At 45.1% G+C, this 19,156-nt stretch overlaps 1 protein-coding gene across 1 annotated transcript in view; it reads right to left on the reverse strand.

The window, feature by feature from the left end:
* The window catches only part of LOC110503317 (sodium/calcium exchanger 2), a 102,537-nt gene that overhangs the window by 7,207 nt on the left and 76,174 nt on the right, over positions 1-19,156 (reverse strand). Inside the window, exons 6-12 of the mRNA XM_036961149.1 lie at positions 16,504-16,959; positions 13,531-13,907; positions 11,333-11,436; positions 10,447-10,464; positions 7,351-7,475; positions 5,392-5,491; positions 522-800 (exon numbers count right to left, since the gene is read on the reverse strand). Coding sequence (XP_036817044.1) covers positions 522-800; positions 5,392-5,491; positions 7,351-7,475; positions 10,447-10,464; positions 11,333-11,436; positions 13,531-13,907; positions 16,504-16,959 — 1,459 coding nt within the window. The remainder of the gene's footprint in view (positions 1-521; positions 801-5,391; positions 5,492-7,350; positions 7,476-10,446; positions 10,465-11,332; positions 11,437-13,530; positions 13,908-16,503; positions 16,960-19,156) is intronic.

Here is a 19,156-nt window from a genome sequence, read left to right on the forward strand (position 1 = left end):
AGCCCATCAGAAGCTTCTGAAGCCATGACATCATTTTCTGGAATTTTCAAAGCTGTTTAAAGGCACAGTCAACTTAGTGTATGTAAACTTCTGACCCACTGGAATTGTGATACAGTGAATTATAAGTGAAATAATCTGTCTGTAAACAATTGTTGGAAAAATGACTTGTGTCATGCACACAGTAGATGTCCTAACCGACTTGCCAAAACTATAGTTTGTTAACAAAACATTTGTGGAGTGGTTGAAAAATGTGTATGTAAACTTCCGACTTCAACTCTACATCTCTGTTACTATCTGTGGCCTGGTCAAACCCCAGTGCATAAGTCATCCAGATACCTTAGAGCTAGGAGGTCTATACACACATCCTACCAATATGGCTGCCTGGTGAGGCAGATGTACTTGAGCCCAAAGTGCCTCTATCACACACACACACACACACACACACACACACACACACACACACACACACACACACACACACACACACACACCACTTCAACTGTATATACATAATCTCTCACCAGGAATAGAGGTGCCAAGAGCCACAAACACCACAGCAGTGACAGTGTCCCTGAGGCCCACAGTGCAGCCAAAGTGGGAGGCCAGGTCCCCGATGATGGCAGTCAAGATACCGATGACCGAGATGGACACGAAGAAGCAGGCCCAGCCATTCCAGTACTCGGTGGGCGGAACGAAGGCGAACAGAACCTTCCAGAACACCGTCAGAAAGTGCATGACGTAGTCGTAGCAGGATGGCAGACGCTCTTCACGCCCCTCCTCGTCATCGTCATCACCATCCCCTGGGAGGTGGATACAGTAAAACATAAGAGACTTATGCACGCGCTCACATCAGTGGTGGTTTGTGCCGTTTAAGACGAGGGAGGACAATATATATATTTTTTTATAAGCATGGCCTTATTTCTATTACAGCATATTGGATGACTGTCATTCATATTCCATTCACCCAGATCAATGTAAGATTGATACGTTTAGGCTACTATATGCCTATACCGATCAGGTTGCTACAACCTAGCCTTTGAATGAAAGTTTACAACGTAGGTGCACAGGTCGAGAGAAAATAATGATTAATCAAAGTGACAGACAGTGACACATTCAATACCGCCTTGCACACTCTTGCCTGCATCTAGCTGGTCTAGGGTGTAATCATTAGGACAAAAGCTGCAAACAACAGCTGTTTGTGACCAGGCAAAAAAACCTTTCCAAGCCAAACCTTCATATCATAACCACTAACCGCTACACACAGCCGTTGTCATCAAATTAGCTAACGTCATAGTCAACTTAGCTACTAGAACTAACGAGTTAGTAAATCCTTTACAATCATGCAGTACAGTGTTACAGTCAGCAATCAGTTTAGCAGTTACACCGGCGGGCAATGAATTAATAAAACCAAAAGCTTCCCTTGATTTGGAAGAGTTCCAGTGTTGGATACCCATAGCCAGCTACCTAACATAGCATCCCTCTTTGTTTGAGTAGGCTAAACTAGCTTTCTGCATTCGCTATCTAAATAAGTGAAACTGAAAATGACCATCTCTCGCTCGCTTGTACTTCATTTTGGAAGAAATTAATTTGTTCAGAACTGTTCAACGATTGTCTTTCTCTCTCTTTGAGTCAACTACACACCACATTTTATGCAGTGCTAGCCAGCTGTAGCTCATGCTTTCAGTACTATATTCATTATGATTCCTTGATTGGGTGGACAACATGTCAGTTCACGCTGATAGGTTGGAGGACGTCCTCTGGAAGTTGTCATAATTACTGCGTATGTCTATGGAAGGGGGTGAGAACCATGAACCTCCTAGGTTTTGTATCGAAGTCAATGTACCCAGAGGAGGACGCGAACTAGATGTCCTCCGGCTACACCATGGTGCTATTCCAGAGAGTGCTGTTGAGGTTAGCGTTGCATCGAAAGAGTTGCTTTCTCAGTTGCAAAAGCAGCAAGGACTTTCACCAAACTTCAATCAGCAAACGACAGAATTACCTTCACTGCAAAACAGTGTTTTTTAATAAATTATTTAGTATAGTTTTATCTAAAAAGGATAAACTCACTAAGGATGGTCCTCCCCTACTTCCTCTGAGGAGCCTTCACTGGTGCGCACGCCAGTGAAGGCTCCTCACACACACACACACACACACACACACACACACACACACGTTTTCCCTGGTGTATTGTTATATTCATGTTTATCTGTAATGAATATAACAGTCCACCAGGGGGAGCTTTTACACCAGACATAAACAGTCAGACATCTCTCCCATTACCTCAACACTGTGGAAGACAGCTTTGCTTTCTAAAGTCAATATTACACTTTATAATAGATTACCAAGATAAATATCATAGAAACCTTTTTATATGAAGTCTGCGGGTTTGCAATTATCACCTTTCAAAACAATTGTTTCCTGTTATAATGAGGATCCCGAAAATAAGGGACTGTGTCCTCACTTGTTTCCCCTTGACATTTCAAACTTAACGAGCAAGCTAACACTCACTCCCTGAATGAAATGCTTGGGCAGCTCTTTGGAAGAACAACAAAGGACTCCAAATATTTGATGTAATTATGGCTCTGGACAAAAAGCACTCAGATCACTATTCAAAGCATGAGCAAGAAATGACATTCATAAAGCAGCTGTGAAGTCCTTCATTATGGCTCCAATCCAGGCTTGAGCAATGGCCGTCCTGGGGGCCGTATGACCTGGTTCAATACGGCCTGTGGAATCGTACTCAGATCACATCAAGAATTTGCGATAGTAACGTTTTGAAAAACGTATTTGTTATTCAAATGAAAAGCCAAATGAATACTCACCTTTGTGTAATGATTTAACCCCCATCGCTTGTGGGATAAAAACAAAAAAAAATGTAACCTTTATTTATTTAACAAGGCAAGTCAGTTAAGAACAAATTTTTATATACAATGACGGCCTACCCGGAGCAAACCCAGACGACGCTGGGCCAATTGTGCGCCGCCGTATGGGACTCTCAATCACGGCCGGATGTAATGCAACCTGGATTCCAACCAGGTACCGCAGTGACGCATCTTGCACTGAGATGCAGTGTCTTAGACCGCTGCGCCACTCGGGAAGGCACATATAAATAACAACTGCTTGAGGAAAGACAGTGACTGACAGGCTGACACACACTTCGTCACAGTTACAAATAGTAGCCTAGAAATTGAGCAAAAATGTGTTTTTCAAAGATTTCAAAGAAAAGGAAAGTAGACAATGAATGCAGGATGTTCCAGCAAATATTTCTTCATTGAGGTATCAGGGAAAGCTGTGTGCTTAGTGTGCAAAGAGAGCATCTCTGTCTTGAAAGACTACAACTTGTTTCGACACTTCCAGACGAAGCGTGCAGAGAAATATAGGGATATGTTTTCTGAGCAGAGGGTAAGTGCATCGAAAGAGTTGCTTCCTCAGTTGCAGAAGCAGCAAGGACTTCACCAAACTTCAATCAGCAAACGACAGAATTGTGAGAGCTAGCTATGTACTGTCCCACGAAACTGCTTAAACATAGCAAGCCATTCGCTGAGGGCGAATTCATTAAAGAATGTTTAATTGACTCTGCAGCAATACTTTTCCCCGAAAAGAAAGAGCTGTTTGAAAATGTTTCCCTGTCAAGACGAACAGTGACACGACGGGTTGAGGACAAGGTAAAGCATTTCACCGATTTCTCTTTGGCCCTGGATGAGAGCAGTGATGTACGTGACACGGCGCTGTTGATATTCTTACCACTTTGAAATTACAGAGGAGCTTCAGTGCAGTCAATGAAGAGCACAACCACAGGGAAGGATTTATTGGAGGTTAATAAGTGTGTGGAAAAGCTGAGACTCAGGTTTGAAAAGTTATCCAGTGTGACCACTGATGGGTGCCCAAACTTAAGAGGAAAAAACGTTGGCCTTTTGAAAAGGATACAAGATCAAGTAGCTGAGCTGAACCCAGATCAGATAATGATTTTCCTGCATTGCATTATTCATCAGGAGGTGCTCTATAAATGTGTTCTGAAAATGAGCCATGTTGTGGACACAGTCCCTACAGTGGTAAACTTCATAAAAGCAAAATCTTTAAACCACAGGCAGTTTGTCTCACTGTTGGAAGAGACAGAGTCGGGTCATGCAGATCTCCCCTACCACACAAACCTTTGGGGAAGGTGCTTAAAAGGGTGTGGGACCTGAAGTCAGAGATTGCTGAGTTTTTGCAAATGAAAGGAAAATATGTGGATTCCCCTCAACTAAAAAGATAAAGAATGGCTGGCTGATTTTGCCTTCACCGTGTGGACATCAGGGCCTTCATGAATGAACTGAATTCCAAACTACAAGGGAAGGGCCTTTTTGCACATCAGATGTACAGCCTTGTCAAAGCCTTCAAGGGAAAATTAATCCTCCTGACCCGCCAAGTAGAAGCCAACAATCTCACCCAACATCCAACACTACTAGTCTGTTCCCTGTCAGATGACCAGCGGGAGAAGTATACATCGCTGCTGCGTGCTTCCAACAGTAAGTTTTCTCGTCGTTTTGAGGATTTCAAAGTGTTAGAAAATGACATGCCGTTGGTTTCCTCTCCTTTCCTTGGTTGGTTTCCTCTCAATGTGGATAACGCTCCCACTGACCTGCAACTTGAGCTTATCGATCTGATGCATTGATTGGAGAACTATTCAAAACAATGTCACTGATGAGGTTCTATGCATCTCTCGATGAACAAAACTTTCCAAAGATTAGGAGACATGCTCAGAAGATGTTTGTAGTGTTTGGGTCAACCTATGTATGTGAACAGACATTTTCAGTGATGAAATATAACAAGGCACAGATCATTTCTTACGGACTCTGACCTCTCGGCAATCCTGCGCATAGAGACGTCAGAAACTATACCCGACTTCACTGCTCTAGTCAATGCCCATCAGAGACTTCACTCCTCACACTGATTGAGTAGTTTAAATGTAATGTTGAGCTCTCTCTCTTTCTTGTGTTTTTGTGCACACCCGTTAAGAGTTCTGTCCGTGGTGCTGAATGCACAGTGTACTTTTCCCTCCGTCTAGTTCATTGGAAGTTTTAATAATGAAGATACCTCCCAAAAGGAGAACATGGATTTGGTTTACCTCTGTGCATGTTAAAAAAGTTAAATGAGTAGCATATCAGGACGTGATTTACAGTAGATATATCTGTCAAAACAACATGTAATCCTGTAATATGATTCTGGGCCACGACGGCAAAATATATTCTAATGTGGCCCTCCATGGAAAATAATTGCCCAAGCCTGCTCTAGTCAGTGTGTGTGTGTGTGTGTTGTGTGTGTAATACAATGTCAACAGTGAGACTCACGTTATTCATCTTTCTCTCACTCAATAGAAATCACACACACGCACAAATACCAAAAGCTGACCTGCGCTGACAGTCACAGCTTCCACGAACTGCTCCCTCCAGGAGTGAGTGCCAATCACAAGGGCCAAGTTGGTCTTCTTAATGAGCTTGTCAACGGTGCTCTGCCAATCACAAACAAAATGCGCATAGTCAACATCCTATTATAGAGAAGAAGGCAAACTCATGTGTGTGACCGGAACACTAATGGAGAATGCCTAGAAGAGTTTGAGGAAGTGGCATCGTTACCATGAGAAGTGCAGTAATAGTTGACCTTTTATTAAGATCCCCATTAGCTGTTGCGATAGCAGCAGCTACTCTTTCTGGGGTCCATTTCTGGGGTAATATGAATTCCCAATAGCAGTATTTGTTTTCACCGCACACACGCACACGCACACACACACACACACACACACACACGCTGTGGTCCTTATAAACACATGCTGTGTTCAGGCTACTGACGGGAAAAATAAATGCAGAAAATCGGCAATCAAAATAAACGTTGTACCACAGAAGCCAGGTTAATTTTGCGAAGCCTATTTGATTCGGAGTTCGGACATATAAACTTTGTATGTGAAAACTAATTCTAAGATGCACACTTTCCGTTTTATCCAAACTCACGCCACTCGTGCATAAGAGGCATAAGAAGCTTTGGCTACCGGTGCATAGATCAAACGCACCGCTGGGACAATGATTCACCTTACATGTCCTAAACATGTGAAAGAATGCTCAGAGAAGCAGATGTTTTCACCAGCGTAGGTTTACTTCGATTTAACCTTACGCCGATGTAAGATCAGCAGAGTAAAGGGTTCACATGACTATTGCCATTGTCGGCCTACTGCCATAATCCAGTTTAAGATTGAATTATTAGAGTATGTTTACACCAGTGGAGGCTGGTGGGAGGAGCTATAGGAGGACGGGCCCATTGTAATTGCTGGAATGGAATCAATGGATCGGTATCATACAGAGCAAACATATGGAAACCACACGTTTGATTGCGTTCCATTGATTCCATTCCCGCCATTACAATGGGCCCGTCCTCCTATAGCTCCTCCCACCAGCCTCCACTGATGTAAACGTATTCTATGACTGCCAGGGTATAGGAGCTGCCTGGGCATACAGTATGTGATGCTCAGCGGTAGTCGTTTTTACTTGTTGATGTGGAAACTTCACCTGTGTAAACACTTCTCACTGGTCTTTTCTTTGCGTACGGCCACCCATCCATAGAGCTAACAATGCTATTAAACGATGTGACATTGATCTAGGATTTCATAAAGCCAAGTGCCAGTCATTGAAATGACTTGAGAGTTCAATTACCTGTTGTGTTTGTTTTGTGCTGCTACAAATCACGAGTGACAAGCACAATCTTATTATGCATAACAAATGAATCTGAATCAAGTCAAGAAGAGGCACACGGCCTGATTGGATGAAATCCCGAGGCATGTTGCTATAGGACTTAAATGAGCTAGCTGTCGTCCGTCACAACCGTTGGTTCACTTGACGAAAATATTGATGAATCAATTAGCTTAAACACTAACCCTTCTGAGGACCGACACTGGGCAAAGTTGAGGGTCGTTCCACCTCGAAAAATCCAATGCAAGTCAATGGTACCTATATTAGCCTTTTCATCCTTCATGCCCAAATCATCCTAAAGTATCTAAAAATGGATTGTGTTAGTCAATGATGTTACTTATAGATGATTTGGATATGCTAATGTAGGGACAATTGACTTGCATTGGATTTCTTGAAGTGGAATGACCCTCAACTGTGCCCAGTGTCTGTCCTCAGATGGGTTGGTGTTAAACCAACTGTGTGGCTCTGGGGCTGTATGTGATCTTGGATCAGGTTTGCCTAGTAGATAACAATGAATAAGATTATATGGAACTGATCGTAGATCAGCACGCCTACCATGTGATGCTCGATGCATTTACTGAGCGCTGATGTGGCCAATCGAGTGAAGCAGAGGAGAAGAGGGGCTATATACCTTGAACTCATAAGACTCCTCAATGACCACCTCCAGCCGGCTGTGCTCCCCCAAGATGGGCTTTCCCATCTCTGCAATGCGCCTCGCCTCCTCCTCCTCTGCACTCATCTGGCCATCAGGATCCTCTAAGAGATAGGAGACAGGAGGGATGAGATCGATAGAACATTGAAGGGAATGAGAGGGGGGGGTGAGGGAAGAGAGAGAGAGGGGGTGAGGGAAGAGAGAGAGAGGGGGGTGAGGGAAGAGAGAGAGAGGGGGGTGAGAGGAGAGAGAGAGAGAGGGGGGTGAGAGGAGAGAGAGAGAGAGAGAGAGAGAGGGGTGAGAGGAGAAAGAGAAAGAGAGAAATTGAAACTCAAACATGCCAACATGCCTCACAAACAGATCTTTCAAGGCCAGTGTCCTATCAATAATTGAGTTTGAGTCAGCATAATTTCCTCTTCATACAGTACATCACTCATGTGCATTAGCCCATGTATGTGGAGACGTGGGGGAGGGTGAGTAGGAGAGATGAGAGGTTGATGGTGAATGTGTGGGTGCGATGGGGAAGAAAGAGTGAAAAAGAGAGGAGATAAGGAGAGATTAGTGGGGTATATTCATGAGAAGATGAAAGTAGGGCAGTCTGGGAGACGTAGCAACAAAAAGATAGCCAGACATTTTGTTGGGGAAAGAAATTGTGGAAGAAACAGACAGAAGGTGAGTTGAAATGAGGGTAGATTTATGCTGAATTGAGGCGGGCAAAGACCAATGTCCCAAAGTGTGATTTAGTGGCTGTTAATACAATTGAACTGGACCAATAGGGTCCTCAGAAAGCCGCATTTAAAATAACACCTCAAATACACTATAAACAGCTGGGCAAAACCCATTCTCCCTGCTTCCATTCAGCATCATATTTCCTATCTACTTATAGCGTATAATTACTCATCCTCTCATTGGAGGGACGACAAAGATGGTAAGCCGTGAAGACGCACGGGAAGCTTTGTTTGTGTTTCGTCGTCGCCGCGTGGCGAGTGGGCAGATATTATTCCTCTTAGTTCCTCTCCTCTGCCTTCAAAGCACAAGCTGTAATTATGAAAGTAGCAGAGAGCCGCCAGGCACCACATGGCAACTGTCCCACTGTATTTCCCCAACGGTCCAGCTCCTTCACCGTGTTGCTCTAACAGGGTTACACCAGATACTAAATACTAATACCAATACACTCTAATGATGAAGTATACTGCTGGTCTGCGGTTACTGTGGGTAAATTACAGCACCATCATCCCAGGGCCCATATTCACAAAGCAGCTCAGGGTAGGAATGCTGATCTAGGATCAGATCCTCCCAGCTCGTGTCCATCTCTTTTTTCATTATGATCTAAAATGCAGAACTGATGCTAGATCAGCGCTCCTGCTCTGAGACGCTTAATGAATATGGGCCCTGATTGGGTAAGGCTCTTCAACACCTGTTTAAGACGTGCATTAGAATAAAGTGTGTCATGGGACACTGCTAGACTACTGTAGAAGGACAGTACTCTAATATTTATCCAAGAGAAGCCAGTTGTACGATATATACGCATATAATATTTATCCAGGGATGGATACAAATCGATGTGAGAGTGATGCATTTTATGGCGCGAGCAGGTCCTTCTCATGGATTTATACTGTCAATAGACTTGTAAATTATGCAACAGTGGCCAAGGCAACACTGGGTGCTAATCCCTAAGTGGCTAACCGCAACAGAGGTGTGAACAAAATAAAGATTCTTACAATGTTCTTCCTCAGCTTTTAAGGTTCCTTGGAGAAGTCTTGCCCGATAAAGAACCTTTGAGTTAATTGTCAGCTTCTTGACCTGGCATCTGCGGTTCTTCAGAATTCTAAAAGGCTCTTGAAATGTATGGAAGCCTGCAGATGTGTCCCTTTCATAGCACACAGCAAATTGGCCAGTGTTGATTAAAGAGTTCATTTAACAATGTAAAGAGTTAAAATAACACTCAGTGGTGTAAAATAACCCCAGAGTTAGTGTTAATAACCAGAGTTGAACCAAAACCACACCCTTTATTATCATATTTCCCAGCATGCTCTATTGCAAGTAGATTTTTAGAATTGTTTGTTTAAATATCTATGTTTTTGCATGTACATTGATGAATTCATTTAACGTTAGACTCAGCGATATGACATAGATGCAGAAAGTAAACGGCTTAGTGGGTCAATTTCTGCAAAAACTAAGCGCTTGAAGCTCAACTTATCCACTGTTTTGGTCGTAAGAGCATGAAGCGAACCCGTGCACATGCGCAGATACTGTGCAACTCATCTCAACTCAATATCTGCTGTGCTGCTTGTGTGCCGAGTCTACATTTAATATTATGCTACTCAAATATAAATAACATACATTTTTCTAAACTAATCCAATCTGTTACTTGGATTTATTGCACCCGCTACTGAAATGGTTGTTTAAATGAATCTCATATCTCAGTCTTCCCAACACTGGCAGTCATTCTGAATGCAGGTTGTGAGTGAATACAACTCCAAATGTTGGATATCCCCAATCTGTCTGGATTCCAATAGGAATTGCACATCTCTTTGTAAACTAGCATAATGTGATTGCAGGCAGGATTAGGGTAAAACTAAGCCCTCAGAAGAAGGCTTCATGAAATATGTATTGTCTTGTCTTGTCTTAAAGAATGACATGTTAATGACAATGTATTCACTTGGGATCTCACTTGGTGAAGGCCACAGGACTGAGAATGGATGAAATCAACAACCATGTCTCTGTCACTAGCAATCACAGTTATGGGTGGTACTGGTAACTTTAACGTTCACTTGAAAAGGCACCCTGGGAAATACGCAAGTAAGGCTTAAAACTCTACAGCAGGGCTATTCAATTCCAGTCCTGGAGGCCCAAAACATGTCCGGTTTTGGATTTTCTTTCTATGGTTCTTCATAGACCCTTAAATTGATGTTGTTATATAGTGTACCAACTCATGTGAAATGTTTGTTGTTGTCTTTATGGATGATTCTAATCCAAAATCAATTCCCCCCCTTGGGCCTTTAGGGATAATACAACGTTCTATGTCTGCTGTTTCTAGGCTGGTTGTGTGAGGCACGTTGCTGATGGTCTTACCTTGGTTGAGCAGAAGGGCTGGAAGACAGAAGAAAGAACGGTCAGTACAGCAGTCCAAACTCCAGACAAGTCAAAGTGCACATCATTACACTTCCCTGACCTTGAGAGGTTTTACCAACTAAGAGCTCTGATGTCACGACAGCTATTGTGAACTCTCCTCTAAGTGCCTCAGTTCAGTAAAAACAATCTCTCTCTCTCTCTCTATCCCACCATCACTCTCTCTCTCTATCCCACCATCACTCTCTCTCTCTACCCCCCCCATCTCTCGCTCTCTCTCTCTCTCTATCCCACCATCACTCTCTCTCTCTACCCCCCCATCTCTCTCTCTCTCTCTCTCTCTATCCCACCATCACTCTCTCTCTCTCTCTATCCCACCATCACTCGCTCTCTCTCTCTATTCCACCATCACTCGCTCTCTCTCTCTATCCCACCATCACTCTCTCTCTCTCGCTCTCTCAAAAACACAGGCACGAAACACACACACTAGACCTATTTCCTCTCTGTTTTCTTAGCCTCACACACAATTGGACATCAGCAGGCTCTCTGGTTGGCTCTGCAACTCTGAAAGATCTCTACTTGTATCTTCATCTCACCAGTAGAATTGAAAATTCCTTCTTTACCAAAAAAGCTACCTATAGTGCCTGACTGGTACTAGCTATCAGGCCCAACTCAGTCAGTGCCTGAAGTGCGATGAAAAAGAAACAAGTACTTAATTGTAGCGTACCTGGGTTTGTGTTTTAGAGCCAGTATTCTATAAGAGGTGCCACAACTCATTAAAGGTGCAGTTCTCCATACCAGTCAGCACCAACCCATTCCCAACCACTGACATCAGGAAAACAGAAAAGGACACACAGCACACATACACACACACTACAAGTACACACACCTGAGATTCCCCTCTTCAGCCAGCGTGGTTCCTCTAGTACGATGAAGAAGTTCTCCTTTTTCTCATACTCCTCATCGTCAATGATCCTCACCTGCAGGGTCTGACTGCACACGCACACACACCCACCCACACAGGTCAGTACCCGAGGTCATTAACCAACAAATAGATTAGACTGTCTTATTTAACTTTATTCAACAGTTAAAGGGATCAGTGGAAGGATGTGATCCCAGGGGTTAGTCAGGGATTTTGTTGTACTTTACAGAGAGAGCTCACCTCACACACACAGACACACACACACACAATCTTGTCCTTAATGTAGAGCCTCAAGGCTCTCTTTCCCTCCCAATTATCCATGAGCTAACCATGCGCCACGTACAGCCATCAAGCAACAGGCAGGGAGGGGAGCCGCACAAAGCCAGACAAACGATGGCTTCCTCCCCGGGAGGCCACCCCAGACAAATTAACAGGCACAGCTTGCACTTAAATCACAACAGAGGACCCGCATCAATATTTCATCACTCCACGGCTGAATAATTCAGATGCAGACATGCACACCAGTCAGGGAGGGGACACCCAGTGGTCTGCAACACAGAGGGGCGTCACCCTTGCTGTATATCATCCCCTGTGGCCCAATCCTCATCCACTGCTCCATCCCTCATCCACTGCTCCATCCCTCATCCACTGCTCCATCCCTCATCCACTGCTCCATCCCTCATCCACTGCTCCTTCCATCCTGTGATTCTACCTACTGTAGGTCCTTTACTGTACCACCTACTATAGGTCCTTTACTGTACCACCTACTGTAGGTCCTTTACTGTACCACCTACTGTAGGTCCTTTACTGTACCACCTACTGTAGGTCCTTTACTGTACCACCTACTGTAGGTCCTTTACTGTACCACCTACTGTAGGTCCTTTACTGTACCACCTACTGTAGGTCCTTTACTGTACCACCTACTGTAGGTCCTTTACTGTACCACCTACTGTAGGTCCTTTACTGTACTACCTACTGTAGGTCCTTTACTGTACTACCTACTGTAGGTCCTTTACTGTACTACCTACTGTAGGTCCTTTACTGTACTACCTACTGTAGGTTATTTACTGTACCCACTACTGAACAACCTTAGCCTCTCTTGGTGATTAACCCATAGGTTCCACCGCACCTCCCCTTACAGAGTAGTGCAGGGCTAGCGGTCAGCTTTTACACAGGCTGATGTGGAGTGGCTGATGAAAAGAGGAAATAGGAGGGGGTGAAGGGGAGGAGAGGAGGGGGAGTTGGAAGACGTGTTTCACTTTTTTTATTATGCTCATTAGTCCTGATAATGTCTCCCAGGACATTGTGCCTGAAAATGTCACCACAGCAACAGTCTCCCTGTTGGCAGAGCAAACATAAACAAGTGAAGTGAGAGAAACAAAGAAACAAAGAGCGAGGGAGAAGAGAGAAAGAGGGGGAAGGGAGATATACAGATGTAGGAACTTAATTTGAGCCATTTTGCTACAGCAGGAAAACAATCCTGCAGCAACAGGAAATGTGAATTAATATGTGGATTATAATCAATGGACATTTTTGTAGTTACTGATCAATATTTTTTGGGGAAAAAATCTAGTCTGAAATTTCTAAGTGGGAATTACAAACTTCAGAAGCCTTTTAAAACCTTAAATACACTACACGTTTTGCATTTACTGCATTGCAGGAACGTTCTCCTGCAACAGGGTGATCAAATTAAGATCCTACATCTGTAGATACAGGAGAGAGAGAGAGAGAGAGAGAGAGAGAGGAAGAAGGGAAAGATAGATACAGCGAGATGAGAGCGAAATTAGAGCTGAATGAGAAATAAACAAGATGTTGAAATGACCATTACTGTGCAAATTTTGTGGCAAGAGAGAAAGAGAACCAGAATGAGTCAAGACTGTGACATGAATACAGATAGTGTGGTAATATAGCATGATAATATAGCATGATGTAGCCTACTTTAAGGCAGCAACACATAGCAGTGTGAATACAGTATTGGCTATGAGTTGAGCACAAACACACAAGCCATTGATGAGCTAAAGCTCACTCCAGGTTGGCGTTTACGAATAATGGAGAACAGTAACTGGCATGGAGTAGTGAGAGGGAAGGGGGAGGGAGGGAGGGAATGAGGGAGTAGGGGAGAGTAGGAAACAATGGTGTGTGGATGTCCGTCCATCAGTACTCACGTTGTCTGGTCGTTGGAGAACTCCAGCTCTCCCTGGGTGTCCTCGTAGTCCACGCCGCCCCCCTTCGCCGTGCCCTCCTCCGTGTGATAGGGCAGGATCACCGTGCCGCGGGCGCCCGAGTTCCGCACCACTGAGATCTCCATGGTGCCAACACTCTCGCTGACGCGCACCAGCCGATTACGGAATGTGAAGAATCCAGCATGGTCGTCGTCCAGGATGGTCACCGTGGCGACCAGTGGCTCCACCAGGCGACCCTTGGGTCTCGCACCTGGCTCATCACTCTCGAACATCCCCTCGGCGTCACCGATGCGCAAGTTGAGCAGCCGCACGAAAAAGTGCTCGTCCTCCTCGAAGATGTCATCATCGATGATGCCGACCTGGGAAAGGTGTAGGATGGAGGGGTGATGAAGAATTGATTTTTATTTTTATTAGGATCTCTTTTAGTCCTCATTTGGACTAATCTTCCAAGAGTCCTTAAACATTCAAATACAACTTATAATACGATCACATTTTCACATATCACACTGTTACAGACACCAGACATAATACACTGTTACAAACAGATATAATACACTGTTACAGACAGATATAATACACTGTTACAGATATAATACACTGTTACAGACAGACATAATACACTGTTACAAACAGATATAATACACTGTTACAAACAGATATAATACACTGTTACAGACAGATATAATACACTGTTACAAACAGATATAATACACTGTTACAAACAGATATAATACACTGTTACAGACAGATATAATACACTGTTACAGATATAATACACTGTTACAGACAGACATAATACACTGTTTCAAACAGATATAATACACTGTTACAAACAGATATAATACACTGTTACAAACAGATATAATACACTGTTACAGACAGACATAATACACTGTTACAAACAGATATAATACACTGTTACAAACAGACATAATACACTGACATATTGACCAGATAAATACTCTAACAGTCTGAAAAGATAGACTGATTCCTTCATCTACCATAGCCCTGCACAACTTCCCTATGTATTATATTTAAATGGTATTAGTATTGTTTGAATTTACAGCTGAAGTCGGAGGTTTACATACACCTTAGCCAAATACATTTAATCCTAGTAAAAATTCCCTCTCTTAGGTCAGTTAGGATCACCACTTTATTTTAAGAATGTGAAATGTCAGAATAATAGTAGAGAGAATGATTTATTTCAGCTTTGATTTCTTTCATCACATTCCCAGTGGGTCAGAAGTTTACATGCACTCAATTAGTATTTGGTAGCATTGCCTTTAAATTGTTGAACTTTGGTCAAACGTTTCGGGTAGTCTTCCACAAGCTTTCCACAATAAGTTAGGTGAATTTTGGCCCATTCCTCCTGACAGAGCTGGTGTAACTGAGTCAGGTTTGTAGGCCTCCTTGCTCGCACACTCTTTTTCAGTTCTGCCAACAGATTTTCTATAGGATTGAGGTCAGGCTATGTGATGGCCACTCCATTATCTCAACTTTGTTTTCCTTAAGCCATTTTGCCACAACAAATGGGAAGACCCATTTGCGACCAAGCTTTAACTTCCTGACTGATGTCTTGAGATGTTGCTTCAATATATATCCACATAATTTCCCTTCCTCATGATGCCATCTATTTTGTGAAGTGCACCAGTCCCTCCTGCAGCAAAACACCCCCACAACATGATGCTGCCACCCCCGTGCTTCACTGTTGGGATGGTGTTCTTCGGCTTGCAAGCCTCCCCCTTTTTCCTCCAAACATAACGATGGTCATTAAGGCCAAACAATTCTATTTTTGTTTTATCAGACCAAAGGACATTTCTCATAATATATCAAAGATACCAAGTTTGGAAAGCCTTTCATTGATGGATTTTAACAAGTCCACAACTTGGCTTTGGTTTGTTTTGCTGATTGGGTTGGTTGGTTGTCCTTACAATGCTTGAATCCTCAGAAACCAGCGACATGTTTCTTTGAGTTCGTAAGTATCTCTCGTCAATGAATCGTTCAAGCTCTTCAATGGATTCTGAATCATCCAGCGTGTTTTGCAGGCAGAGTAAAACAAAAAGAACAAAACAACGGATGTATCTTTCCGGATCTGTATAGGCCGTCGGTAGAGACACGCAATACACATTCATTAATTTATTTTTTAACTATTGTGTACTCACTCGTCTTTGGAGGAAGTGCCAGTCTTTAAAAGGATAAGAGAAACACTGTTGTTTGAAGACAGAATGTGACAGCTGTTACAGACCACAAACGCTTGAGAGAGACGCGTCAAATCAACCTCACTGATCGTCAAAGACTTGGGACACTAAGGGATTGATCGCTGTAGTCACTCATTAATGTCTAATGGTTGACAAGCTACTGTGATGAAATAACGCAATTGAGTTGTTCCCTAACTCGCTCTCTCTCTCTCTCTCTCTCTCTCTCTCTCTCTCTTCACATTCCTTGTTTTCTCCCTTTCCTCAACACCTCTCCTGCGATCCAGAAATACACATTCTCTTTGTCCTCTGTCTAAGCGTGAACATGAAATGACGTGAAAACTACGACAAGTTCAAAGAGAGAAACATCCTCTCCAAGGACAAAATACTTCAAAGCCCACTTCCTCCTTTTTTACTGTCTCTCCCACTCAGATTAAGTCGTATCCCCTGTCAGTCAGGACCATGAGGCAGACTTTAATATGCTCTAGCTTCCGGAAGACTCTCCAGTTCTACTGGCTCCTCTAAGACAATATGAGACAGTTGATCAGGGCCAGAGAGGACTCTAATTCAGAGGGTAATCGGTTTCTACGGCTGTTTTCTGCTCCTTCCATTACGTGACGTCTTGATCTGCCCACGACAAGCAGGTCTAACGATCTAGCTGGGGATCTGCTTGGCAGCACAGTTGTGCAATGCTTCTTACTATAATTGATTATAACTGTACATTACTGTTTACCTTCCTTCCCTTCCACTGACCCCTCACCTTGATCTCCTTGCGGGTATCTCCGGGTTTGAACACCAGCGTTCCCTCGCTGTACTCGTAGTCAGACCCGGCGTTGGCCGAGCCGTCCTCGGTCCGGTAGTCCACGTAGAAGGTACTCTCCCCCAGGCCCCCTTGACACACCACAGCCAACCTCAGTACGCCGCAGTTCTCCATACACTGGCTGTGGGTGCTCTCGAACGCCAGGCGGCTGCACTCAGCCAGGTCATCGTCCTCGCAGACCACTTCCTCGTCCACGGCGGCGGCGCGGCGAGAGTGGTCGGCGGCGTGCCTCTTGAGCACGTTGCCGGCGCCGGTCATCATGCGCGTAGCCTGGATGCGGTAGAAGGCGCGGCTCTTCTGTTGATGGAGGAGGGCGTAGTAGTTGGCTAGATCTACCAGCTGATCCAGCTCCTTGTCCGGAAACTTCTGCTTCAGCTGCTTCAGGATGCGGATCACCTGGGGGCAGAGGAACAGGGGGTCAAAAAGAGGGACACAGACACACAACCTCGACACAGAGATAAGGTTTGTGACTCTTGTAGGTTCAGCACGTTAGTAGCTCTTAATGGTCTCCTTTGCTCCAGTGTGTTTGTATGTGTGGTTGAGGTGGGTGTATCCTCTTCTTCTCTCCATCTCTTTTTACTCTCTCTAGACCTATCTATTCCTGACAGGTGCTATGTGGGTATACATGAATGGGATGAGTATATCCTCCATAACCTCTCTCTCTCTCTCTCTCCCTCCCTACTGTACATCTCTCTCTCCCTCTCTACTGTACACCTCTCTCTCTCTCTCCCTCCCTACTGTACACCTATCTCCCCCTCCCTACTGTACACCTCTCTCTCCTCCTCCCTACTGTACACCTCTCTCTCTCCTCCTCCCTACTGTACACCTCTCTCTCCTCCTCCCTACTGTACACCTCTCTCTCCTCCTCCCTACTGTACACCTCTCTCTCTCCTCCTCCCTACTGTACACCTCTCTCTCTCTCCTCCCTACTGTACACCTATCTCCCCCTCCCTACTGTACACCTCTCTCTCCTCCTCCCTACTGTACACCTCTCTCTCTCCTCCTCCCTACTGTACACCTCTCTCTCCTCCTCCCTACTGTACACCTCTCTCTCCTCCTCCTTACTGTACACCTCTCTCTCTCCTCCTCCCTACTGTACACCTCTCTCTCTCTCCTCCCTACTGTACACCTCTCTCTCCTCCTCCCTACTGTACACCTCTCTCTCTCCTCCTCCCTACTGTACACTTCTCTCTCTCTCCCTCCCTACTGTACACCTATCTCCCCCTCCCTACTGTACACCTCTCTCTCCTCCTCCCTACTGTACACCTCTCTCTCTCCCTCCCTCCCTACTGTACACCTCTCTCTCCTCCTCCCTACTGTACACCTCTCTCTCTCCCTCCCTCCCTACTGTACACCTCTCTCTCCCCCTCCCTACTGTACACCTCTCTCTCTCCTCCTCCCTACTGTACACCTCTCTCTCTCTCCCTCCCTACTGTACACCTCCCTCACTCCTCCTCCCTACTGTACACCTCTCTCTCCCCCTCCCTACTGTACACCTCTCTCTCTCCTCCTCCCTACTGTACACCTCTCTCTCTCCTCCTCCCTACTGTACACCTCTCTCTCTCCCTCCCTACTGTACACCTCTCTCTCTCCTCCTCCCTACTGTACACCTCTCTCTCTCTCCCTCACTACTGTACACCTATCTCCCCCTCCCTACTGTACACCTCTATCTCTCCTCCTCCCTACTGTACACCTCTCTCTCTCTCCCTCCCTACTGTACACCTCCCTCACTCCTCCTCCCTACTGTACACCTCTCTCTCCCCCTCCCTACTATACACCTCTCTCTCTCTCCCTCCCTACTGTACACCTCTCTCTCCCCCTCCCTACTGTACACCTATCCCCCCCCCCTACTGTACACCTCTCTCTCTCCTCCTCCCTACTGTACACCTCTCTCTCTCCCTCCCTACTGTACACCTCTCTCTCCCCCTCCCTACTGTACACCTCTCTCTCTCTCCCTCCCTACTGTACACCTCTCTCTCCCCCTCCCTACTGTACACCTATCCCCCCCTCCCTACTGTACACCTCTCTCTCTCCTCCTCCCTACTGTACACCTCTCTCTCTCCCTCCCTACTGTACACCTATCTCCCCCTCCCTACTGTACACCTCTCTCTCTCCTCCTCCCTACTGTACACCTCTCTCTCTCCTCCTCCCTACTGTACACCTCTCTCTCTCTCTCTCCTCCCTACTGTACACCTCTCTCTCTCTCTCCTCCCTACTGTACACCTCTCTCTCTCCCTCCCTACTGTACACCTATCTCCCCCTCCCTACTGTACACCTCTCTCTCCCTCTCTACTGTACACCTCTCTCTCTCCTCCTCCCTACTGTACACCTCTCTCTCTCCCTCCCTACTGTACACCTATCTCCCCCTCCCTACTGTACACCTCTCTCTCTCTCTCTACTGTACACCTCTCTCTCTCCCTCCCTACTGTACACCTATCTCCCCCTCCCTACTATACATCTCTCTCTCCCTCTACTGTACACCTCTCTCTCTCCTCCTCCCTACTGTACACCTCTCTCTCTCTCCCTCCCTACTGTACACCTCCCTCACTCCTCCTCCCTACTGTACACCTCTCTCTCCCTCTCCCTACTGTAC

The sequence above is a fragment of the Oncorhynchus mykiss genome, chromosome 24 (genome assembly GCF_013265735.2).
Source record: "Oncorhynchus mykiss isolate Arlee chromosome 24, USDA_OmykA_1.1, whole genome shotgun sequence".
NCBI classification, from domain to species: Eukaryota; Metazoa; Chordata; class Actinopteri; order Salmoniformes; family Salmonidae; genus Oncorhynchus; species Oncorhynchus mykiss.